This window comes from Centroberyx affinis, unplaced genomic scaffold (genome assembly GCF_046629955.1).
Source record: "Centroberyx affinis isolate AG114_WGS23_722 - 3 ecotype Tasmania unplaced genomic scaffold, CSIRO-AGI_Caff_v1 ptg000702l_1, whole genome shotgun sequence".
Taxonomy (NCBI): Eukaryota; Metazoa; Chordata; class Actinopteri; order Beryciformes; family Berycidae; genus Centroberyx; species Centroberyx affinis.
Window position 1 is genome coordinate 146,553 of NW_027279321.1, and position 26,959 is coordinate 173,511.

The following is a 26,959-nucleotide window of genomic DNA, read 5'->3' on the forward strand; positions in this document are numbered from 1 at the left end:
AACTAGAAAACGCCAGAGAATGCACTCCAACTCATTTTTTTTTAGTATTGGAATTTATTTTGTCAGACAGTAGGAAGGCTGAGATGGAGACGGAGTAGGGGTGACCCAGGAGAGAAGGTGGGGTTTGATCTCAGGCCAGCAATGGGACACTTTGTGCCAGGTGGCCGTCTTAACCACTACATCATCATGTAGTCGCATATGGCAGTCTTGTCTTCCGTTAGCTCGGTTCTGTGTGGCTGTGTCACGTCGTTTGAAGCCGCATGAGTGTTAATTTGATACGCTAACCGAAAATCACCATACCAGTACTAGAAATATATTTGTTGTCAGAAGATTAACATTTTATTATTATTATTATTATTATTATTATGAAAAATATAAGATTACTTGAACATTCCCACTCTTTCATTTTGTATACAATGGTGTGTTGCTGCCTAACAACGCCTCTAAGCTGTTTTAAAATCCCTTTAAAGCATGGCCTCTTGTGGCTTATCGCTTAAATGTTAATGATGCTAATAGAATGCTGAAAGTGTCTCCAGTTGTTGTTTGCATTTTGCAAAGTGACTTTCGTCAGTCTTCTAATCTGCCTGTTTTTTTTTTTGTTTTTTCACATCTCTTTCTTGGCATTTCCATCCTCTCCTTGGTTTATATTCATGTCTGTGCCTCTTGTTGCTTCTCCTCATCTCTTGCTCCCTCTCTCTCTCTCTTACTCTCCCACACTAGAAACCTCTAGGGAATGCACTTCAGCTCATCCTCTATGTAAATCCATGATGAACACACAGTGTAGTCTTCTCTCCTCGCCTCAACATTTCTATCCTCTAGGTTTATATGGTGAGCATCAGTGATGTAGCAGTGAATAAAAAGGTGGGAAAGGAGAAGAGTTTGTATTAAAAAATGCTAAATATCCATTTTGCAAAAGGAAAATCTTTAAATCTTTAAAGTTAATGTTAAAATGCAAGTAGTGCAATTAACTACCTGGTAGGAGGATAGAAAACAGGACTCTGGGTCCCAAGGTCCAGGGTGGAGAATCTCTGCTGAATGCAAATCCATTTTGTAAAAACATGTTATTTTTTCAACCGAAGAATTGTCTTCTGCCCTTTAAAAAGTTCCATAATTTATTTTAATATCATTTAATTATGGTAGGTCACTTTATTTTACAAATTCCTGGTAGACTTTTCAGGCTAAGTTAAGGCTGCATTAAGTAAACCAAAAATGATTGTAGTATTGTCTGCAGGGGTTTGATCGGGTTATCAATCAATATGACTCAACGATTACTTCTCTCAGAATATGTCTGTCTCAGCGACCGCTACTGACAATTTCCATCTTTCCATTTATGTCATGTCTGCTTCCCACAGTCTCACTGTCTTTTGTTTTTCTCCCCGTCGTTATTGTCTTTGTTCAGTGGCATGGCTCTGCCACGCTCACACCAATTAGCTCTGATGGAGAAAACTGCTGTTGCATCTAGGTTGGAGGTTGGTTTTCATGGAAAATGTCTCCTTCCTCCCCACCCTATAATCACACCCAGTTTTACCAGGAAAATACTTTGTTCTCTCTCTCTCTCTCTCTCTCTCTCTCTCTCTCTCTCTCTCTCTCTCTCTCTCTCTCTCTCTCTCTCTCTCTCTCTCTCTCTCTCTCTCTCTCTCTCTCTCTCTCTCTCTGTGAATTGTGGGTGTGTTTCCAGTATTGCCTTGCATCTGGGATACAACCCGCACAAATGGGTTAGATGTCAGAAAGACTGTGTCCAAAGTGGCTCAATGTGTGCTGTGCAATATGCTATTAAAGGAATTTAATAGAGATGCAGTATGACTTCTGTATGGACTCCTTCTTTTGTGCTGTGACAAATGAGTCTCTTTTAATCCTTTTCTTACACTGTATAAGGTACTGAAGCGTACATACTCAATACAACATAGCTGACTACTCACAATATGAATTATATGGTGCACTAGGCTGAAAAGTACTATAAAATAGCACTCCTATTCAACCAGTATTCCACTTTTCTCCCAACAAGGGTAAATCTGTGGTTCTTTTTCTGTCTTTGCTGCTCTTGTCACCAGAGGTCTTACACATTGATGATTGTGCTGAAACAGAAAGGGCATCCAAATGTTTTACAGATGCCCTGTGAAGTGTAAACTCTGTCTGTCATGCTGTCCCCTCTTTTTCTCTCTACTTCATCTCTTTCTCTCTCTCTCTCTCTCTCTCTCTCTCTCTCTCTCTCTCTCTCTCTCTCTCTCTCTCTCTCTCTCTCTCTCTCTCTCTTCCACCCCGGTCCTTCCTTCCCTAACTCCCACCCTCTTTCCATCTTCCGATTTATTCCCTCCCCTCTCTCTCTCCCTTTTCCCTTCATTTCTGTCTCTGTCTTTCTCTCTCTCCCTCCCTCTCTCTCTCTCTGCCCCCGTTCTCCATCTCACTCCCTCTGCCTTTCTCCATTCTCCTTTCCTCTATTTCCTTCTCTCTCATACCACTCTCCCCCCTCCATCTCTCCTTCCTCAATCTCTCTTCCATTTCTCTCGCTCTCACCTTCTGTCTCTCTTCCAGTGTTTTCACGATGCCGCAACCAATGAGGTGTCACAGTAACAAATCTGAAACAAGTCTCAAATGTCCCCCTCTCCCTCTCTCTCTCCATCCAGTGTTGTATAGACAACTATGAGGAGATGGTGAAGATCCTGCTTGGCCGTGGGCCAGTGTCAACGCTCAGGACAACGAGCTGTGGACGCCGCTGCATGCTGCCGCCACCTGTGCCACGCAGGCCTGGTCAAGATACTCATCGCACAGTAAGACACACATAAACACACACACACCAGGGTCAGATATTTACGGGGACATTGTGGGGATTCTTTCAGTGTGTTCTGTGTGAGAAAAACGGTCAGCGGCTCTTGATCAGAAAACAGCTGAGTACACAGCCTGAAGCAGTAGAAAGTGATGGAAAAACGCAGCCAGCAGTAGAAGCAAATGCCAACCCCACACAAACCACTGCATCAACAAAAATAAGATAACCTATATGGGAAATAACTCAACAATCAAGGGGTAGATGATGGACTGGTTGGGGACAGAGAGGGGAAAACGGGTTTAGCAGCCAATATGCAATGCAAATGTACAGTTGCAAGAAAAAGTATGTGAACCCTTTGGAATTACCTGGATTTCTGCATAAATTGGTCATAAAATGTGTTCTGATCTTCATCTAAGTCACAACAATAGACAAACACAGTCTGCTTAAACTAATACCACACAAACAATTATATGTTTTCATGTTTTTATTGAACACACCATGTGAACATTCACAGTGCAGGGTGGAAAAAGTATGTGAACCCTTGGATTTAATAACTGGTTGACCCTCCTTTGGCAGCAATAACCTCAACCAAACGTTTCCTATAGTTGCAGATCAGACCTGCACAACGGTCAGGAGGAATTTTGGACCATTCCTCTTTACAAAACTGTTTCAGTTCAGCAATATTCTTGGGATGTCTGGTGTGAATCGCTCTCTTGAGGTCATGCCACAGCATCTCAATCAGGAGGTCAGGACTCTGACTGGGCCACTCCAGAAGGCATATTTTCTTCTGTTGAAGCCATTCTGTTGTTGATTTACTTCTGTGCTTTGGGTCATTGTCCTGTTGCATCACCCATCTTCTGTTGAGCTTCAATTGGTGGACAGATGGCCTTAAGTTCTCCTGCAAAATGTCTTGATAAACTTGGGAATTCATTTTTCCGTCGATGATAGCAATCTGTCCAGGCCCTGAGGCAGCAAAGCAGCCCCAAACCATGATGCCCCCTCCACCATACTTCACAGTTGGGATGAGGTTTTGATGTTGGTGTGCTGTGCCTTTTTTTCTCCACACATAGTGTTGTGTGTTCCTTCCAAACAACTCAACTTTGGTTTCATCTGTCCACAGAATATTTCGCAAGTAGTGCGGTGGAACATCCAGGTGCTCTTTTGCAAACTTCAAACATGCAGCAATGTTTTTTTTGGACAGCAGCGGCTTCCTCCGTGGTGTCCTCCCATGAACTCCAATCTTGTTTAGTGTTTTACGTATCGTAGATTCGTCAACAGAGATGTTAGCATGTGCCAGAGATTTGTGTAAGTCTTTAGCTGACACTCTAGGATTCTTCTTCACCTCATTGAGCATTCTGCGCTGTGCTCTTGCAGTCATCTTTTCAGGACGGCCACTCCTAGGGAGAGTAGCAACAGTGCTGAACTTTCTCCATTTATAGACAATTTGTCTTACCGTGGATTGATGAACATCAAGGCTTTTAGAGATACTTTTGTAACCCTTTCCAGCTTTATGCAAGTCAACAATTCTTAATCGTAGGTCTTCTGAGAAGACATTGACATGGAGAAGTCATTAGCCTAGGGGTTCACATACTTTTTCCACCCTGCACTGTGAATGTTTACATGGTGTGTTCAATAAAAACATGAAAACATATAATTGTTTGTGTGGTATTAGTTTAAGCAGACTGTATTTGTCTATTGTTGTGACTTAGATGAAGATCAGAACACATTTTATGACCAATTTATGCAGAAATCCAGGTAATTCCAAAGGGTTCACATACTTTTTCTTGCAACTGTATTTCATACTTCATAGCTCAATGGAATTGTCCCCAAAAGGACCAAAATGCCCCTGAAAATCAGATCAAGGAGGCAAAAATGGCCTTTGAAAAAAAAGTTTATTTCTTGCTCTGACACATACACACATGCACATATACAATACAGATAGGCCCTGAAGCCTTTCATGGGTGCAAAACCTTTTAGCATGTGCAAAACCAATGACATAACCGCTGATTGGTCAAGTAAATTGTCTTGCAGTGCTGCAATGTTCAAAGTTTTAGTGCTGACTTTGAACATTGCAAAGGTTTTTGTGCCCTCTAAAGGTTTTAGTAAACTGGACCATAGAGTCGCATGGGCACATTGTGGACTTTGTGTGAATATGTGTATCCTGCTGTTATATCAGAGAATCTAATTCAATTTCACCACAAAGAGAGATGCACAGATGCAGGCAGAGGCGAACTGACACTGACACAAATGCAATTATGTATGCACATGCACACTCACAATGTTGCTACCTGTGGACATACAGGGTTGAATAAGATCCGTATTCAATGGCTAGATACACACATATACACGCGCGCGCACACAATATACAGAAACACTGCTGCCATCTGTTGACATGTGGGGCTTGCCAGTCGTATTACTATGGCTCATTATGCAAGGTGAAATGGCTTATTAAAAACCACTGCATAATGCAGGCCAACCTGCTCTGGATGGAAAGAGTAAATATAATTAAATTATCAGTGAGTGCTATCAATTAGCGCTCTAACTAAAATTTGTACTTATTGCAGCACTTGCGTAGTTTGACGTAACATCATGTTGTGTGTCAGACTGCAAATGTCTTGACCTTTTATTGAGAAAGAGAACACTCCATAGCACAAAGTACAGCATGTATGTCAACCAATAGCGTGGAACTAAACTTATTGTGGCTCACTGTGGTTAGCAGCAAACTCACACAATGAGATTTTTTTTTTTTTTTAATTAAAGTCTTTCAGGCAAGATTTCAGGATCAGGATGCTCCATGAAAATCTCTGAGGAAGAATACAGTATAGTCAGAGGGTGAATTGAAAGCCTTTGAGAGAGTGTGGCGTCTCCCTGTGAAATATCCCTTATGAAAAACTTCTGTGTTTAATAAAAATAAAATAAAGACTTTACCCTTCCATCAGTCCCTTTTTTAAATGTGACAACAACTCTCCTGCTATAGTCCTCATCTTGAACATTATACATTCAGAATCATGATGTGCCTCTGCAAATTATTATTCCATATGTGTATTTCATGTATGTTCTGTATTCTGATCATCTATCCACTTGCCTCCTACAGTGGTGCAGATCTGCTGGCGGTCAACTCTGATGGGAACATGCCCTATGACCTTTGTGAGGACGACCCAACACTGGACATCATCGAGACGGCTATGGCTAACAGAGGTAAATTATTAATGTTTGAAGAAATGTCACACTGGGGGTTTGTTCTAGGTTCTGCTGTCGGAGCAGAAGACGCAAATTTGAAAGGAATGACTCAAGCACATTGGTATTCTTGCTACTTCACATGACTGTGGAAAAATAGATGTTTCGATCTCCCCTATGAAATATCAGTTTACTGTAGAACCTCATTAATCCACACTGTGCAAGGATAGGGGCCATTCAAGCCAATGAAAAGTTTGGATGATTAAAATACCAAGGCAAAGCTTATTCAAAGTATGACACATGCATTCCGCAACATTCTGAACAGGCTAATTTAAATTTGAAAAGTTGCATTCATCAGCAAGGATTGGTTGCTATTTCATTCACTTTGCCCAAGTGATTCCTAAACTTGGGGTCCTTGGACAGAACCTTGATCAAAACCTTTATCTATTTGTGGGTCCTTGAGCAAGTTTGGGAGCTCATGTGTTAGACTGATCAGACAGACACACATGCAATAAATTACGTAATACTTCGTTTCCACATATCTGAGTAGTTGCAAGGCTTGTGCTTTGTCTCTTTTCTTCAGTATGTCAGTTAATTCTCACTTGTACCATCACCATCCTGTTGATAGAAGCTTTTAAACAGTTCACTTTCAACATATTTTTGGGAAGCTGAGATAAGAATCCTACTAACGCAAGACAGATACAAATACATGCATTCTTTTTCAGGTACATAATCTTTAAAACCACTGCATGTGAGTGGAGCCGCATACGATCAAGCGTATTTGACAATTCTCTTTAAGGTATAAAAAACCTTTTCTCACATTAAACATCTACAGGTTACCTTGCTTATGTAGTGGGAAAAGAGTTTGTGTGTAGCTTCTGCAGTCTTAAAAAAGTGTGCCAGCCACAGGAACAGATTGCTGTGGAAGACGGCGGGGGGGGGGGGGTTGAGAACCTGGAAAGCACTTGGTGTCCCAGACAAGTTTTGTGATTGACACCTCAGGGAGCTGGGAGATATTCATAGTTCTCTAATTCCCCAGGGGATGCAGATTGAAATACTGTATATTCATGCTGTGTAAATGGTGATGGCCGGCACTGTGTGTGTGTGTGACAGTGTTTGAAAAAGAGTTAGAGTAGATGCATATCGACATACACACATTAAAATGCAAATGGACAGTCCAGTGTGTTTCAGATATGTGTCTGTGTGTGTTTGTGTGAGTGACTGAAAGAGAGACAGGGTGACAGATAGACTGCTCTACTTACACTAGAGTAAAAATCACACTTCTCAACCTAAGCTCTTGTCAAAGTGTTTTTTTTCTCTTGTATTTGGAGGCAGACATTTTCAAGGGTAGTGTGCGGTTAGCGGTTAGCAACAAAGCAATAAACGTCTAGCGCTGCGGGAGCTGTGAGGTTAGAGAAACGGACTTGTGACTGGAAGGCCGCCCATTCAAATGACCAGAGTGACTTGGAAAATTCTCCCCTCCATCAACAACTGGGGTCAAGTTGCCCACGAGCAAGGCACTTAACCCCAACTGCTCCAGTGCAGCCGCTCAGTGGCCCACAGTAGAAGCCTGAGGCTGTACCAGGCAGCACCCAGCTGTGGTTGTGTGTGACTGTGTGGGTGTGAAGCAGGGTGTTGCTGGAAAGCATCATTAGTGCTCAGTGAAATTTCCCTGGATAAATAAATAAAAAGAAAATCCCTCGTTATGCAAACCAAAAAAGTGTAAAATGAAAGCTTTTGATGGTTTGAACAATGTAAGTTGGGTGAGAGGAGAGTGAGTGGGTGCTTGGAGAGAGGAAAAAAAGATGAGACGGCGAGCCGAACGTGCGGTTCTCAGCTTACAATATAGGATCTCTCTAGCCACAGAATGCACAGAGTGGTACAGTAGGTGAGAAGAATGATTAATAAGCCGATCAAAGGGAGCACAGTGCTGCTAATTGCTCCCTTAATGTTCTCAGCACTGTATTGCTGGATAGGACTACCCTCTCCAGGGACACTGCAGGGATGGGCACACAGGCACATCTCTCTCTCTCTCTCTCTCGCTCTCTCTCTCTCTCTCTCTCACTCTCACTCTCACTCTCACTCTCACTCTCACACACACACACACACAGAGCACGTGATATGCAGCATCGACTGATCTGACACTTTCTTGATCCTGTCCCATAGAGCCCAGCTCATCTGTGCTGAGCCTCTGTGATAAGAGGGAAATCTGTGTACCTGGCATGGGACAGTTGGAAGAGAATGGGGAATATAAACTAGATGGGTCAGACCCATCCTATGCCTGTTCAAAATGGATACAGATGGGAGTGCAGTTTAAGGCTGGGCAGTAATTCAATATTATCGTTTATCGTCTTTTAGTGGAATCGTATCGTGATGATATGGTTATATTGTGATATCGTGATACACAATTCTGTTGTCTAAATTGATAACAAGCAAATTGGGTAGCACTTTACATTATGGTACAGAAATTACAGGGCAATAACTGTGTAATTACAGATAAATGACCAGAAAGTATCTTCAGCAGTTAAATGCAGGTAATTTCTGGTGATAACAAGTAATGATTAGCATGATGACAGTACTAAATTAATGTAGAAAGTTTTGCAATCATTACTGAATAATTACTGTGTAATACTTTGGAAAAAATTGTTCACCGGTCCTTTCCTTCTCTCTTACATGGAACTTCCATGTTCTAGTTCAGATGACGGTTGACAGTATTGTTACCCAATACCTATTATGAAAGTACTAGATAACACCATGGGAACTGTAGTGGCAAATAAGGTCAGGCTTGATACCTCAATATTACACTGATTTTACTCTATACTATAGCTAAATGAATATAATGGAAACAAGGCAAGTGAAATACATGACATTAGTACCAGAGAAAGACAGGTTCCACTGTTGGAGGCTGACAGAAATAACAGAGAAACAGACAGAAAAGTAGTAGCTGGAGGGATGCATTCCATATGAGTCGACAAAGCGGCGTGTCACCTCCCCGATCCCTCCGCCTCAAAGCGCCCCTCTGGCTACGATTGTGATCCAGAGGAGAGTGAGGGAGCAATACCAAATTACTTCAGCTCACCATTCCTGTGGACCATGGCTGAAACTGTGGGATCTGTGTACAAAAAGTAATAGAAATCCGTTTCCCCACGACAAAAGGATTGCATTCAGGAGACGTGACTAGAAACAACTGCAGTGACCCAGGTTCACTTCCTGACACAGTGTCTTGAGAAAGATCTTGAGAAAATCTTGATGTGACGTCAGGTTGTCTGCGGTTGGTTTCTTAAAAATACACCACAAAACAAGAAAATGGGCCCAGAAATGCAAGGCATGTCACCAATAGTGAGAGTTGATTTCTCATTTTTACTGATAGCTAATAATAATAACTTTATTACTTTTCAAAACAAGGTTACAAAGTGCTTTACAAGAAAAGGTAAAATCTGTTACTAAAAAGTTAATAAAAAGTTTAACACAACAGAAGCATAGTCATCATAAGACAGTCAAGTAGATAGATAAGTGATTTAAAAGACCAAGGGTGCCTGAAAAAGCCCCGTCACCCTTGGTCTTCTATCTGGACTGTGGAACAGTCAAAAGATTCCTTCCCGAGGATCTCAGGCTGCGACTAGGCTCATAAAGGGTTAAAAGCTCAGCCATATAACTAGGAGCAAGTCCGTTGCGTGCTTTAAAAGTAACCGATAAAATCTTAAATTGAATCCTAAATTTTATAGGGAGACAATGGAGGGAAGCTAAAGTAATGTTCTCTCTTTTTGATCCTCGTGAGGAGTCTGGCAGCAGAATTTTGGACCAGTTGTAGTTTGTAAAGGCTTTGCCGATTTTAACAGGTGAGAAGAGAGTTGCAATATTCAAAGTGAGAGGAGATGAAAGAAGGATACCAGTTTGCGGGTTCTTCGCAGATAAAAATGAAATTATTTTTTGCAAGTCTTCTTAGTTGGAGGAAGCAAAATTGCACAACTGACCTAATATGTTTGTCCAGGCTTTCTATCAAAAATGATACAAAGATTAGTGGACAACGGACCAAGATGTCTCATGATTTGGCGATTTATGAAGTCAGGACCTGTAAGAATGACTTCTGATGTGTGAGGATGTAAGTGCAAAAAGTTTTGAGAGTTCTGAATGTCCTGAAGGCATTTATTGAGTTTAGTATTGAGTGAGTCACATATTTTTTTTCCTGTGGTGGAGGAACCTAATCTTCAGCCTAATCTGCATTTCAGAATTCCGCTCATGTTGAATTGGAATGATCAAACTTTTCTTTGTGTCGAAACCATTAATATGGAACTGTGATTTAGTTTGTAATTGTGGAGCCACTTCAAAAGCTATGCAATTCAGAACAGTCGGATTAATTTTACCTCTTAATTAATGTGTAACACATCCATATTAATATTTATCAGAATATTTATCAGAGTGTATTCACCTGAGAAATTAGTATTGTTACCCACATGCAGAATGTAAGAGTCACAGTTTTGAGTGACAAGCTGTTTTCATTAATGTTAATCTCCTTTTTCTCCAAGTTTGCTGGGCAATATAATACATTACAGTGGAGCTATAGGAGGCTTCGTTCTCCACTGAAGCGTGGCGGTCACAGCATGGCAGGAGGACAGTAGGATTAGGGGTGGAATGTAGAGCGATCGTGACAGATGGCATCAACTGAGACTTGTACCACAAAACTCTTGCCAAAAGGTGCTAGGAAATGGAGCTTGCATAAACCTTCATATTGAATTACCTAGATAAAATTGTCATTGAATATGTTTTTGAATATTTAAACTACAAATATGAATAGGGAGCTCTTTATTTATCTTACAAATGATGGGTCGATTTCTGAGGAATTATGATGGTCAGAAAAGGTTTTGCATACCTTAAAGTAGTTATTTGAAACCATATTCAATTATATCTTTGCCCAGGTCACAACTGTATATACTTAGATACTTGGACCATCACTACACTGAAAAAAACAAAAACAATGACTATCCAGAAAAGGAGAGTTAGTAAAAGAGCTTCACTGGGAGCTGAGAATATAGTAGGACATCAGGCCAGTATATATGAATTGTTTTTTCAAATACTCAAAATGTACATATTCAACAGTGCTTTTGCCCAGGTTTGGCCCATGTGTGTCCCATTATTGATCAGTGTAGCCATAATCTGGGCATTGCTGCTGGCATGTGAAAACATTGCAACCAAACTTGATCATTTTTAGTTCAAAGCTTAAATTTCCCTCCTATCTGCAGAATAAGTTTGACTGTGGAATCCATGAAAACTATTCAAAACCCTCAGTGTGATCTCAAAAATGCACGGCTGTCAATCAGGGAAAAAAATGGCTTTTCTTTTTTATCACTGAAAAGTTTACTTTTTCAGATCGTTTTTATGCACCAGCATTTTTATGTTGTGCCACATCTGCATTCCTTCTCTGTCTCTCTGTCTGTGTGCCTCAGTTCATGTAGACCGTTCCTATCAGAGGATGTCAGGGAAGGCTGTCTGCCCGCTGTGACTGGCATCCAACGTGTTCTGCCTGTGTGTTTGATTGACAGGCATCACCCAGGAGATGATCAACGAGACGCGAGCGTCAACAGAGAGGAGGATGCTGGGAGATATCCAGGAGCTGCTGAGACAGGGAGAGGAGGTCAACCAACAGGACTCCCAGGGAGCCACACTGGTAAGCCACTGTGTTGTTTCTGTGTGTGTGTGTGTGTGTGTGTGTGTGTCCTATTAGGATGAGATCTGGGAACAGGCTTTCGGAGTAAACTAAAGTCAGTGTTATGATCCTGGTACCATTTTGAGACGATGCATTTTTTATTATGCTGCTGGAAGTTTCCAGAAAGATGGACTATGGACATGAGGGGATGCACCTGGTCAGCAAGACTGTTCAGGTATGAGCTGCTTTGGTGCTAAGGGACCTAATGTGTGCCATGAAAACATTCCTCACACCATTACATCACCACCACAGGCCCGTCCTGTTGACACCTGGCTGGATGGATTCAGAGAGTCATGCTGTTTACGCCAAATTCTTGCCACTGTCTGATGGAGAGGATCTGGTCCTGAAGTTGTTCGCCATTGGAGAGACATAATTGATTATAAGCGATAACACCTTGTTGATAGTTGAGTAAGCGTGGCTGTGAAAAAATGAGCCTGCACACAAAAGAGCATCACAAGCAGACACAAAGAGGGATAAAAAGGAAATGTTCCGGAAATATATAGAGGAGCATCTTAATTATGGATTCACCTTTTAAAGATTGTGATGGAGAGGCATTACATGTGTGTGTTACGTGCTCTGCAACATTTGCTAATGAGGCTGAAGACTTCAAAGCTAGTCAGGCATTTAGAGACTCCGATTAACATCTAAAAGGCAAGTCAACTGAAAGATTTCAAAATGCTTTGTGGATATACAAATTATCCGTGTTCATGAGCACTGAATGAATAAGCCTGTCATAAGATAAAATATCAAAGATGGATGGAGAAGTGACTGAAAAAAAAGCAAAATCTATGAAATTTCACCAATGAATTAATAAGCTTGACACAGAATATGTCTGCAAAGTAGATGTGCTGTAATGAGCAATTACTAAGACTTCCACAAGTTTCTATCAACGGAAAATAGGCGAAAAGTAAATGCATGAAACACAATTAGCAATGAATGAATAAGCCTAACAAATAAATAACTGCAAATACATAAGATATGAGTATAGTAATGAGAAATGAATCAGAGGGTTTATGGACCCCAAATAGGCAAAAGGTAAATGCATGAAATGACAAATATGTCTCCAAATAAAGAAAAATAAAAGAATGCGAAGATAATGTGTGTTGTAATGAGTAATGAGGTACGGTGGGCTGTGTTCAGAGTAAATCACACATCTGACCGTTCTAGCGTTTAGTCGAACAGTAACTGAAGCTCTCGACTCTGGCTAAATATCACATGCAAGAATGCCAAGTCGATACTTGTGTGTCCTTGTGGCGAACGTTCTTCTAATGTTGTCTTAAACGGGACAAACTTCTCATGAAAGCAAGCAGAGGAACATCCCTAGAGTTTGAGGTGGGCTGCGTGCTTGATGTCGTGCGTGCGATCAGTTAAGACACGCAGTTGTTCATTTTCCCGCCTGATTCGACCCGTTCTGTGCCCTAGACTATAGCGCTGTTTGGATGCGCTGTGTGTCGTTCTTGCAGTGAATCTTGGGGCTTCCCATCCGTTCTCGTCGTTCAAGTCACCATCCGATGGATCCTCAGTTGGAAAGTAAACTTCTGGAATATTTATCTGTCCTATGTCCTTGCATTCTTTTGTTTTAGAATCACGCTTTGGCCATTAGGTATTACATCAAACGCATCATGGAGGACACAAGAAAGAACAAGAAAGTAAATTGAGAAAGGGCCCCTGTCTACATGTTTTATATACAAAGTCACAGCCACATGACTCACTTGTCTGGAGGAGTGAGCTGTTTGCATAAAAATGAGGAGGTGTATCTAATTAAGTGGCCACTGAGTGTGTGTGTTGATGTTGATATTGAGAAACTCTTGAGTATCAGTGTCCAGCAGTGCTGACGTTTGATGCAGTGATGCATTGCAGAAAGTCAAGTAGGTCTTACGTCCTGCCCAAAATGATTTAACTGTACAATTTCCTATGTAAATGCCTTAATGAAACCTTCAGAATGTTTCAGGGATTTAGCTAAACTGGGAAAACGCAGTGACAGACCACAGTTGGATGAAAATAACCATGGGACATTACATGGTAGTAACCCAAAATAACTCTGTTAAGCTTTAAAGACTTACCACAGATTGTCTGATTGAGCTGCTTGTCCTCTAGCTTTATGCATCCTGTTAATCTTCATTCGACCATGATGAAGCAAACTAGAGCATGCTTTATTGGCAAAGAAGGGAGAAAGAGACCTAGACCTTGTATAAAGTTATGTAAAGTTAATCTGTTGTTTTCCAGTGGAACACATCATTTGTCCTCGTTTTGACCGAGGGAAATGTGGCTGTAAAAAAAGAAAAATCTAAAAGAAAATCAGTAATCGTTGCATAAACAAAGCCTTTTGATGTTTGGTTTTTTTCAGATTTTTATTGTTCTATTGTTCTGTTTAGTATGTTAGAAAGGTGAAAGACATACACTTCAGATTGATGCCAGAACAAATGTTTTTTCCCAATATTGGTGGGAGGTTTTTAGAGGTTAATTTGCCATGACAACAATTAATTCTCATCTGTTTTTATTGATTAAAAGAAACAATGACACCATAAAAAAGTGACAGGGTGGCCTAGAATGGAATGGATATATAAAACGGCAAAATGCATGCAACGGTAAAAAAAGGTCGTGCTGAAAAAGTCAGATCCAATTACAGTGTACATATTGATCCAAATGTATCGAGCCTCTCAGAAGAGGAAAGCTCATCCTATTTCACTGCCCAAATTTCTTCACCATCACATTCACGCTGAACACACTGATCTGAAGGTTCAATAGGTAGACTCATATTTCAGATGCTACAAAGGGTAGAGGACATCAAAACTACCTCTCATGTTTATTTACACATACAAATGATAAAACACTTAAAAAAAAACAAAAAAAAGGAAGGAGGAAATAATAAATACACACATTGTGGGTGGGACAAAGAATGCTCAAGGGGTTTATAAAAAACATCACACCCCAAATGAAAATTATGAAAAAATAATTGAGGTGATAAAGTCAGATGTGGCAACAGAAAACAATTGACATTAGAAATTCAGCAAGGAGTAGAATGGTACAGTAACAAAATGCAGAAGTAACAAGTAAAGCAAATAAAAGAAGAGTAAAGTTAAAGTAATGTTAAAAATGTATAGTAAGACTGTTATCCCAGTTCTTGCTTACTACTAAAGAATTCTAGCCAACGTCTTAACAGGTAGCAGGATGATCTGTGATTACTGCTGTATGACAAAAGCAGATTTTATATTTTCCATCTGCAAGGGAATTTACAGTGGTTCTGTGTTTATTTGTAGAAAAAGTGCAATGATTTATGAACATTGCAAAGGAAAAAGTTACGATGATCTCCTCGTGTTAAAATTTTTATCATTTGTTTAAAAAAAATGTATAGTCCCTGTACTTCTTTTATGGATGAGAAGGGTTTCATATTGCGAAGATGCAGTGATTGGTCAAAACTGCAGACCCTTGAAAAATGTCCAGGTGTTGCTTTTGCAAAAGAAAAAACAAACAAACCAAAACTTCTGCTATCACAGCATCACACTCTTGTGGAAAGGCCGCCCAGCAGCAGTCCGCCTCGCTGATCCTCAGCACCAGCCCTGAGGCGTCAAGCCCTCCAGGAACAGAAAAACCTTAACATTCCTCGCACTTTTCAAAGATGCCCCTTATTCCTCAGATAAACATCGACTTTAACATCTGAAGTAGTCCAAGACCAGGAAGCCATAGAGACTACTGATGTGTAGAAGGCTATGAAGCCTGACTTCATAGCCTCACGCTCTGCTTTCCAAATATTTTGGATGTTATGTTGTAGGTACATTTTGTGTGGGTTGTAAACTTTGTAAACTGTCACAACAGAAGTTGTTTTGTCACAGACGCATTGACACTTTTAAGGTACTGCAGTTTTTTCTGTGATATGTATTTATTTATTTATTTTTTTGTGGCATTGTGCTTTCTTCCCTGCTTCCTAGGAGATGAGTACAGCATGCGTGTTTGAATATAGGCTCTGTAATTACCTTTTACCTGTCACTGTCAAAGAATTGCCTTTATTTGATCATTTGTTTTTACTTGATGTCTCGGCTCCCGTCGGGCTTGTGCATGCTTCCTACTGTAGTAAGCATTTGATTTATTTCAGTGAATGATTACAAAATTATAAACTATATAAGAAGCAACTCATACACTACTAAAGGCCAGATTGCACATGCATACACCATATCAAGTGCATGTATGTCTGTACTCCTTACAATGCACAAGGATGTGATTTTGCTGTTTCTTTCTCTGCTAATTACAGCCCGATTTCCCCACAGGGATCAATAAAGTTTGATCTTATCTCATCGCTTGTATGCATTTCTCATCCCTACGGCAGACACTCAAATATGTATCAACCCATGTGTCCCCCAACACTAACACAACTGTGTAATACGCTGAGATCATATGCTGAGGTTGCTCAAACATATTCCTCTCCAGTGAGGGAAATCTTACTAACCTGCTTGTAATGTCAGGCCAGTTATTTTCCGACCAAGATAAATTGGTTCTCACCAGCCAGAATTTGAATGGGTTCTCATGGAAATATCATTGACATAGCAGCAAAATAACCCGCATGGCCACTGGCAAAAATCCTCAAGCTTCCTTCTTGATCACTACAACTTTTCACCGCTGCCTCCATATTGTGTGACTGTGTGCAGTGATGGTAAAAAAAACAACAAGAACAAAAAAACAACAAGAACACAGAGGACAGCAACAGTTATTATAGGATTATAGGATTTTGGTTGTTTGTAGCATGTTGGCTCATCCATTGTTTGCTAGTAGTAGTTGCTCTGGCTACAAGAAAGGATGTCAGCTGGCATCCAAAATCTATCTTAAGACATATGAAAAATGAATTTATGTGTTTTGATTAAGACAGGAGTTTTATATCATCATAGTATAGATATGGTAGCCAGAGTGAGTAGTGATACACTCTTCTCAGATCTTGGTTTGCTGATACAATTCAGTTTCGGAACTGCTGAGCGGGCCGTTTCAAGCCAGCAGTGTCAGCCATCCCAATCGTCTAGAAATGACTGTTGAGCCTTTTGGAGGTGTCATGGGCCTAATTCAACTAAACGTCTGTGATTGGAGGTGTCCAGTGCCATTACAGTACTTGCACTCACACACTCAACCCTGTAACATTTAGATTAGGTGGCTTATGAATGGTGCTGCCTGTCTGATTCTCTCTAGATTATGATGGTGTAACCTGATGTCCTCTATAGTCACTATTTGTGGGTTAGTACATTGTTCTTTGACTTCTGTATGAAGGCTAACTCTGGATTACGGCACAAAGCACTGTAACATCAGATCCTGTGTAATAGTAAATGCTCAAATCTTTGTTCTCCCTCTGCCCTTGTAGCTCCACATCTCAGCGGCCAACGGCTATGTGCAGGCGGCGGAGCTGCTGCTGGAGGGGGGAGCGCGCATGGACCTGAGGGATTCAGATGGATGGCAGCCTCTCCACGCCGCAGCCTGCTGGGGTCAGGTGAGGCAAACACATAAACAGGAAATGGATATGCACACACACGCATGCACACACAGATCAGCACCTGCACACAAATGCACAACAGACGCGCACACACATATTCAGGAGGATATGCAAATACACATGAACACACTGGAAAATAAACAAAAGCATGCAGAGAGATACACATGACACACACACACACGCACAGAGGCTTTTTAAACCAATAATGTAATTTGCCACTGTTGTTTTCCAGATGCATGTAGCAGAGCTGTTGGTTTCTCATGGAGCAAGTCTCAATGCCAAGACCTTCCTAGAGGAGACTCCCATCGGTATGTTGACACCCCCAACACTTCAACACCCTGATATCGATGCACCTGTGGGGGTGAGGGGGGTGGGGGGGTGGGACTTGCTAGTTCAGCACATTCATTCCTATTTTTAGATCTTCTTTGAACCAAATCTAAACATTTATTTGCTATTTTTATCTGTCTGTTGTGATACTAGGTATGTCAACTTTTATATTTTTGGCTGCCTCTGTGGTCAGCAGAATGTAAAATGGTAAAAATCAATAACTTTAGTGTAATGTTAACAGGCATTAAGAGAGACTGGTAGCATCGCTACAGAGTTAGCTCAGGAAGGCCTGTGTGTATCTCTTGTGAATTTAATCAGCTATACAGTGATCACAGCAATGATGCAGTTTTATTTCTGTGTCTCTATTCAATGTGTAAGAATAAGAGTTATCCAAATTCCCCATAAGGTGTCTTTGAATTCAAAATATAATATCTGGCATGATTCAGAAACACAGACACATGTACAGTTCATAAAAATAAGAGAGCAGCAAAGCACAATTAACAGTTTCATTTGAAAGGAGCTGATATACTCTGTCCTTCATCCTTGTCTGTTTTTAGATCTGTGTGAGGACGAGGAGTTCAGAGCCATCCTGCTGGACCTGAAACACAAACACGACATTATCATGAAGTCACAGCTCAAACACAAGACCTCACTATGTAGGCGAACGTCCAGCGCGGGCAGTCGCGGGTAGGTGCTGACATCTGGTGGTGGTGGTGCTGCTACTACACCTTTTTTGGTTGTTTTTTTTAGGAGATGTGGGAGATTGGCTCCCTTAATATTGTGTTGGCTACAGTAAGACATTAACAACTGCTTCTTTTTTGCTGTGTAGCTTTTAGGAATATCCTCATAGTTGTCCTTTGAGTCCTATTGTGGGATTAGCTGCCTCATCCTCAATGCTAATCATACCCATAAATGGGGAAATTGCAAAAGCTTCACCTTATCTTATGGGGGGAACTTCAGTGCTAGGACAGAGCGGAACGTCACTGATAGGAATCACTTCCTCATGTTTGCCTGTAATGCTAGTAGTTACACTATGCTGCAACTGTACATATCTACCTTTACGCTTCCCTGTGCTACTGTGAGGTGGAATGTAAAGCTACAGGAGTAAAAGCAACCTAAACGATGATATATAATGCAGAAGATAGATTTGTGAAATAGTAATAATTGAAAATACATTTTTCATGTTTGGTGGCCCGAGCACGTCTTACTTTCACTAATCATACCTGCCATCTTGTGTTCCCAGAAAAGTGGTGCGGCGAGCCAGCCTGTCAGACAGACACAACTTGTGTCGTAAAGAGTACGAGACGGAGGCCATTGTGTGGAGGGGAGGGAGGGAGGAGGAGGAAGAGAGAGAGAAGGAGTCTGATCAGGAGAATATCCAGGTGGTTAATGTGAGTCTCCTGATTACAATGTTTTATTCATGTTGCCAAGCTTACCTAGGAGTTATGTTTAGCAACTGAACAGGGATCAAGTTTGTGCTTGTCTTACACTTTATTTTGGCAGTTCTATTTTATGTTTTTGACTCACCGATTTGAGTATGCCTATTAATTATTATGCCTATTAAAGGAAAAATCCACCTTAATATACGTTAATACTGTTGAAAAACAGGAATTGGTGATGTACCTTGTATTTCGGGTGGTGTATTTTCTTATTACTGTGGATAACTGGCCAAACGTAGAGAACGTCACATCGAGATATTTGCAACTACAACTGAGGTTTAGGATTAGCAGAAGAATTTTCAGCTCTTTAAAACATCAACAGTTAAATGTCAGGTTTTGGTGTCAGTACCTCAGAATCAAAGAGCAAGGGCTTCTTTCTAGACTCACCATTTTGCCCCAACATTCAACAATCATACAGAGAGAAATCCATCGTAGAAGAGGAAGAGAGACCAATTTCTTCACTAACAATAGCCTCAATAGACCAGAATGCAATGCAGCCATTTTTTTTTGTTTGTTTTGAGTAAGGTATGCGACTCATGTTTTCTTTTCGACTGGAAATACTCACTCTCTAACCAAGCAATCACTATTGCTATCGATATTTATCTCTCTACCTACACGAACTGAATGCAGCAAGTTCAGGCACATTTTCTGGTGGTTGTCAAAAGGCATTCTGGGAAATGTAGGGAATCACTAACTGAGGTAGAAGTAGATGAGGCAGGTTGAGAGAAAGTGGGTACACCAAAAAAGTCAATTACAACACTTCAACACAAAGTAATTCCTGAAATGCATTGAACATCACAGATCGATGATATCTAACAAGCGTATCCGAGGGTGAAATTTCCCTTTAACATAGTGAATTGATTGGCTTTACATCACATTTTATTTGAGCTTGATTGTTTGAGCACTGAAGACATCACACTGTTGATCTATCCATTAGGGAAATCAGACCTCCTAAGTATTTCATCATCCTAAAGGGAAGCCTTATAGAGAGATTAAAGTAATCCTTATTGATGTTCTACTACAGGTCAAGCCAGTAGCAGCTGGAGTGGTGCCAGAGAAGCCCAAGCAGCCCACCATCCTCAAAGACGGCAACAGCAAACAGAATGGCCTCATCTCCACGACAACCTCCACGCCCCCACAACCACCCTCCAACGGCAACACACCATCCTCTGATAAGGCCGCGGTCATCACCGCCCAGCCCACCACTGAGGAAGCCTGGCCTAGGGAGCGTGCTCAGACGCTGTCGGAGCTGAAGAAACAGAGGGCCGCCGCCAAGCTCTTGAACCATCCCTTGTTCAACGGTCACCTAGGTAACGGATCCACGGACTCCTTCACTGATGCCAAAACCAGCCCCGAGGACCCCCGCATGCCGCTGGTCTCCTCCAACGGCAGCGCGGTTTACTACACGCCAGCCAGCGGCGACCCGCCCATCCTCAAGCTGAAGCAGCCAATGGAGGAAGAGCAGCCGAAGACGCGGACCTGCTGCTGTGTGTCGTAGCGCCGTAGTCACGTGACTGTTTATGGAACAGGAAGTGATTGCACAGAGAGGACGGAAGCAAGGAAAGTACTGTAGGAGGGAAGGACGGAGAGAGGGAGTAATGTCCCAGAATGCACTAGAGGTGGATGGAGCTGATCTGAAGAAAGTTTGTCCCTGTACCCAGTACATCACCTGAGCTCTCTCCCCCCAACCCCAACTCCCTGCCAGAAAAGGATGGAGAGCCAACCTTTAATTTGGAACACGTCCCACCATCCTGTGGCGGTTGTTTGACAAAGAAAAGGAGGAAAAGCCAGGATGGAGCAGATTCCTGTCTTTAGCACGCTGTGCCTCCCTTCCCTTGGGCGATCTGCCCGTTACTGTGGAGCAGGTCAGCGGTCCTGTGGTCATGTTGGAGAGGAAGGCAGAAGAAAGTGTAGAAGCTTGTCCCCGAACCTCTTGTACCTCCCTGCCATCTAACTCCTGCTGAAATTGGAGATCCTTCCTCCGAATACGGGCTTGTTTGAAGTGTTTAAGAGGAGAGGAAAGTAACTAACCAGTGCTTGTTTGTGCCCTCAGACCCCGCTGGGATTCAAATTCCTTTTCAAATATGGAGTCTCTCTACCAACCAGAATGGAAAGAATGCGAGGGGGAGAAGCAGGAGTCTTTTTCTGGCCCTGCTGTCCCTCTGCACCTTTAAGAATCCAAACGAGGACAGTTTTTCAGCCTTTCTCCTGGAAAGAGGCAACATTTTTGAATGAGAAAGATGATCATACGATACTGTACGTTTTGCCATCAAAGAAGGAAGAGAGCTTTTTTTACCCCTACAAATGGATGGTGTGTTATATCACGTATTACACAACATTTTTGCAGCTTTTCTTTTTAGGACAGAGTCACATTGTTGTCAAACCACATTGTTCTGCTTTTACACCAAGTTCTTGTTGTTTGCAGACGTGCAGAAAGGCCATCATAGAAAGGTCAGGATGTATTTTATCATATCGTGTTGTACTGCAACATATCAAAAACAGAGCAAAACGTAGCAAAAAGAGATCTGTGAAATCTCTTCCGAAGTATCCTCCACGTTGAAATGCTGCCTGCGTAAGTAAAGGGAAGGAATGCCATAAAACAGTGTTACAAAATTCAGGAAGTATATTTCTGCAATGGAAGATGATAAGAAAGAATACAGTACTGCACTAGTGTTAGAAACTATAACTGTACATCTGTCTGTCAAATTATTCCTCACTTCACCGTCCTTCCATGTCACGCACCCAGACTGACAGTGGTGATATTCTACATTATACATAATCCACTTTGTGCTTATCCATATAAATAATTTAAGCAAACATTGTTGAAAAAATACTGTACATCTTTTTTTTAGTTCTTTATTTATGAAAATAATGTTATGTATAAAAAAAATGTTATGATTCGTAAAAAAGTTGAGTGTATTTATTATTTGGATGATCTGTGGAGAGTGAATGCAATATAGGATGAGCTGGTGAGTCTTCCAGCAAAGCACCTTCTGAAATGGAAATTGAAATGTTACTGTTCAACTGACAAAATGAAGTTAGGGTTACTGTCTGCTTTGTCTACAGCTTATTGAAAACACACAAACAACAACCCATCCTACTGGGATGGATTCCATATTTGATTGTAACCCCAACAGTGTTTTTTTTTTTTGTTTGTTTGTTTGTTTTGTGGCCATTGTGTGGCTTTTTCTTCTTCCAGTCACTGTACCTGTCTCATTAACAGAAACTGTAAATGTTATGTTATGTATGAAAATAGTGTAATGTATTACTGTAAGTATAGTAATGAGTATTTCTGAAGATACACATGGACTATATGCTTGAATAGTAATCCAAGCAAAAACGTTGTCACTTTTTCAACATTAATCCACACATGGATTGGTATGTAGTGAGCCCATGCCGTGTACATCACATGTTCTTTGACACAACTTTTCTCTGACATTAGAAATTCCAACACAACACTCACACTCTCCAGTCTAGAAACCAAATACTAGAAGTAGCTTGTTTGCTTAATTCAGCTAATAGCAGCTCCTCTAATCGCCCTATGAGTGCCAAAGAGTCTTCCATGATAAAAAAAATAATAATAATAACAGGTGTGGACATTTGAAATGTTTGGGGGAAGGCTTTTCCTTACCTTTTTAGAGATTTGTTTGCTCAGGGTGGTGGCCCCCTTCTAACATGTGATTACCCACAATGCCACTACCACCTTATCCCCACAACCCCTATTGTACAGTGTCAATTATGTGTACAGATGAGTTTGTAAATATGTTTGTATCATTAGCCCTTTATCTGTTCCCATTAACTGCATTTACATGTCTGTGTTGTTACTATTGTGACATTAAGCTTTGGTCACTCGTATAGGAATATGAAATGCAATTACCCACAATGATGAACAATATTAGCAGACCTAATAGCTGTTGGGGGTTACTGTGAGTCTATAGATCCCCACTTTGTAGCCCAAGAGTCTAAAATCCCTATGGAAAGTCAAGTGCACCCAGATGTCATCGTCATACCTACTGTTTTCTCACACTGTAGTGACCAGTGTTGGGGTCCATTCAGAATTGAGTTTTCTATGAACTTCCTACACAGTTAGTTTTGAGCACTGTGTATCCATAGGAAGCAGACTTTGATTTTCAGCTACATTTGAGGAAGTAGAATTTCATTCAGTCACGGTCAAAGAAATTGTAATTTCCCCTATTTTTGGTTCCTTCTTTTTTCAGAAGCTTTCAAGTTAGTGAGACCATACTGTGATGGGACAATTGAATTTCACTGAATTCATTCCAGCTCATTCGTGTCAATATTAGTTGGCTCTGTTCAATTGAATTCAAATCTGCTTCCAGTTCTGCTTCCTAAACTAAATATCAAATTCAAAATTAAAATTCAATCGTATTGATTTGGACTTCACAAATCTTTCTTTCTGAACCACAACCTGGTCAACAGTGCCGAGTTCATATCAGCCAGAAAGGGACAGTCACCTGTTAAAAACTAACCTGTATTCTGATGGTATAAATCAGGGCTTGTGACTGACTGCAAGCCTCATTGTCTATAAGGATAAGATTATAAAAAAAAAAAACTACTGATTTTGTAATTACTGGAAAATATTGATGGTTGCATTAACATATTTTGAATAAATTGTATATTTTGAGAATTTTATAATGGTCTCCTCTGAATTAGTAAGACTGTTTTGTGTTAAGGGGTAAATGGTACAGTGGATCTCCTGCATTTTGATAAGAATGCGCGTCGCAGACCCATGCAAAATTTACATTGATTTTAAATTTTTGAACTACATGAGGTACGCATAGTTTATCTTGCCAGACACTTAAACAGCCTCAAAAATGGACGCATCATTTGCATGTTAAGATAAGTGAAGTGCTCTTCTTCACCTCGTTATTTTCGGACATCTTCAGAATGTATTTGGATTTTGTTTTTTTTGGTGAAGGTGTGATGGATATTGTATGCAGTTCATACATGGTGTATGTAGGTCACTAACTATTTCCCCCTCACGCGTCTGCTTTCTGTGCCCTCCTCATGCCCTCCTTATGCAGCTTTTCTCTGTACTGAGACAGGCAGAGGGTGGACCGTCCTTCACTGCACAGCTGTCAGGGTCTTGGCCCGGCTCTGACTGCTTCATTCACTGATTCTCTCTCTCTCTCTCTCTCTCTCTCTCTCTCTCTCTCTCTCTCTCTCTCTCTCTCCTCTCTCTTCTCCTCTCTCTCTCTCTCTCTCTCTCTCTCTCTCTCTCTCTCTCTCTCTCTCTCTCTCTCCTCTCTCTCTCTCTCTCTCTCTCTCTCTCTCTCTCTCTCTCTGTCTGTACTTCCTCTCATTCACTGGCTCTGGGGTCAACAGGGTCAGTGTTTCTAATGGCTGCACTCAGCTGGTGTGACTCAGACATGTAGCATTTGGTTTAGAGAGATGGAGTTGAGGAAGGAGAGTGAAGGAGAAGTGAAGACACATAATATATTTGATGTTATTCCATGTTTATTATGAGCCACAGTTGCAGGATTTTGAACATTAGCCTGGTGAGTTTCTCTTCCTGCCATTTCCATACTTCTTCCACCTCCTTTTTCAAATTCTCATTAGTGAGGACAGTTTTTTATGCTTGGCCTAGCTTGAAAAATGGCAGCCACTGGCATAGTGGGCTGGTAAAATATTCATCCCTGGTTAGTTTCATTACTGTTGATTTTACAAGAGTGGTTGTCACTGGTTTTTATACACTTGTGTTTTATAGAGAAGCTGCTGTGATTCTCTTATTAATGTTTGCCTACCATAATGCAATAAGCTCTCATAAAACGGTGTCTGCTGACTAATGTATCAGCTCAGATTTGAAGAACAAACATTACTAATACACATAATTTGTCAAATATTTGCATTAATTTACAGTCCTATGTGTGTCCTGAACAAATACGCATTAGAGAAATCAACCTTTCATCTAAGCGCCCCCCTCGCCCCCCCCCCCCCCCCCCCATCCCTTCGGGAGAGTCAATATGTCCAAGGCATATAGACAGAGAGAAAGACAATGGTGCTGAAAACATGATCCAGACTGCATTAACCTCCATCTGCGTGGCCCGGCCTTCCCATTGTGCCTGAGCTGTTACTCGGGCCTCGGCCGGCCGTATTCAGGCTCAGCCAGCTGGCTCCAGCCCCAGTCCTTCAGTCCCTCCAATCCTCTTCAATGAAGAGCGAAGTGGACCAGTGCCAGCAATAGCATGCAGACACTGACCACTCAACCAGAGTTGGGTAGATGGAGGAATGGTGAAGGGAGGCATGGAGGAATAGTTTGGAGAGCAGTAGATAAAGAGAAGGAGGGCGGGGGGGGGGGGGGGGGGGGGGGCAGATGGAGATGGATGGTAGTTTGAGGGAAAGAAGGCATGGAAATGGAGGGTGAATGGCACCCGGAGGCAAAAGTATTCATTGAGGAAGAAAGTGGAGCTGCTCCCGGACGACACAGCTATTGACTATTCTGCTAATTTGTTAGAAGACGGATAGGAGGAGTGAACGTCCGCCCCATTCCCAGGATCAGACTTCTGGGGCTTCAGTGTCCTATTTGACCTGAATTATATATTGGGTACTGAATTTAAGATGCCTAAGTAGAAACTGCAGATGCCTGTCTGTCTGTCTGTCTGTCTGACTGGCGGAAAAAAGATGTTTACAGAGGGATTTATACTGAGGGATTAGTTATTCTTTCTTCAGGTTCAAGAGACGGCATTTCAGTCCAGATATCAGCTACTTAAAATAACTCTTCAACCTATTCGAAACCCCTCATTTCTGCAAGGCATGAGAAAATTATTTCAGGTGTTTTTATGATGCCAGTAACTATTTTAAATTCAAGACTGAACATTAGCTAATTAAAATCCAACATTTGCATGCTCCAGGAGTCCAGAAATGACAGGTAGGCTGTGTATGTACGTGTGTGTGTGTGTGGACAGTCTATCATAAAGAGCTTGTTGGCTCAAGCTCAAGAGGAAAGCTGTGTGGGACTGGGATCTAGACTCCATAACGCTCAATCCAGATAGCACAAGCCTTACAGTGTTCTGGTTTTTGAAGGATAATGGAGACTAGTTGTTCTGGGATGATTTTCTTTCCTGGATCTCATGTAAAACAGTTACATAAATGCCTTCCAAACCAGCACTAGGACACCTGCTGTTGACAGAGAAACAAGCTTTAAAAGAGATGGACAGAGATGGACCAGGTGAAGTCACGACACAAACCGAAGGCGCTGCAAGCATCCAAACCATTCAAACCTTGACTGAGGCAAGATAAGTGATACTGATAATCCTCTGATAGTCCTGCTTGATATAGTAAATTTGACTGACTGGTTTCCTGAGTATGTCACCAGAGCTAAAACACTTACAGGATGCAGTGTACCTATCACTTAACTGGCCATAACAAATGACTAACCGTGGATGTTGGTTTCTTAGTATGTCCTCAGCCCCATAGCTGCATGCCAGGTTGCCAGGCCAGGATCTGTCCAAAATGTTCACAATGCATGATCAAAAGCCCCTATTCAGTTATTTGCAATTAAAATACTGCTGGCAAATCATCTTGTTGATAAAATTATGAAATAAAGAATCACAATAATTTTGCTTTTGGGGAAAATGAATCATGGAAATTATGAGTTTACCCTGGTTAACCTTGTCTGACACTGCTGTGGAAACCAGGATAACATGTCTGTGTCTGAGTGATTATGTAATCTGGCGGGCAGATGACTGCCAACACGTAGACCATAATGCAGAGTATGTGTGGAAGTTACATAGAACTGGAAGTTAGTTAGAACTGATTGGTCACTTTATTGAGCAACAAGCACACTGTCAAGATATTGTCATGTATTTGCTGACACATTATCTAAGGAACATTGTTAACAATGTTTCCAAGAACTGAAGTAGTTAGATTATTTGAGTGTGTGTATTTTATAACTGAACAATGTTTTACATTTAAAATCCTCTCAGTTTTAGAAGTCATGCATGTTATTCTTTAAGTCTAAGACAACCAAATCATCTTTTTTTTTACTACTAGCAGCTCACCCCCTCAGCAAGAAACCAGAGAATGTCATACTGATGCTAAGCCAGCCGGGAGCTAGTCCA

At 41.3% G+C, this 26,959-nt stretch overlaps 1 protein-coding gene across 1 annotated transcript in view; it reads left to right on the forward strand.

The window, feature by feature from the left end:
• Nucleotides 1–23,518, forward strand: part of ppp1r16b (protein phosphatase 1, regulatory subunit 16B) — a 76,430-nt gene extending 52,912 nt beyond the window's left edge. The window contains 10 exon segments of the mRNA XM_071519489.1: nucleotides 2,625–2,673; nucleotides 2,676–2,732; nucleotides 2,735–2,768; nucleotides 5,859–5,962; nucleotides 11,482–11,606; nucleotides 16,987–17,112; nucleotides 17,348–17,423; nucleotides 18,000–18,129; nucleotides 18,686–18,833; nucleotides 19,906–23,518. Coding sequence (XP_071375590.1) covers nucleotides 2,625–2,673; nucleotides 2,676–2,732; nucleotides 2,735–2,768; nucleotides 5,859–5,962; nucleotides 11,482–11,606; nucleotides 16,987–17,112; nucleotides 17,348–17,423; nucleotides 18,000–18,129; nucleotides 18,686–18,833; nucleotides 19,906–20,379 — 1,323 coding nt within the window. The 3' untranslated portion in view covers nucleotides 20,380–23,518.
• Nucleotides 23,519–26,959: the final 3,441 nt, after the last annotated feature.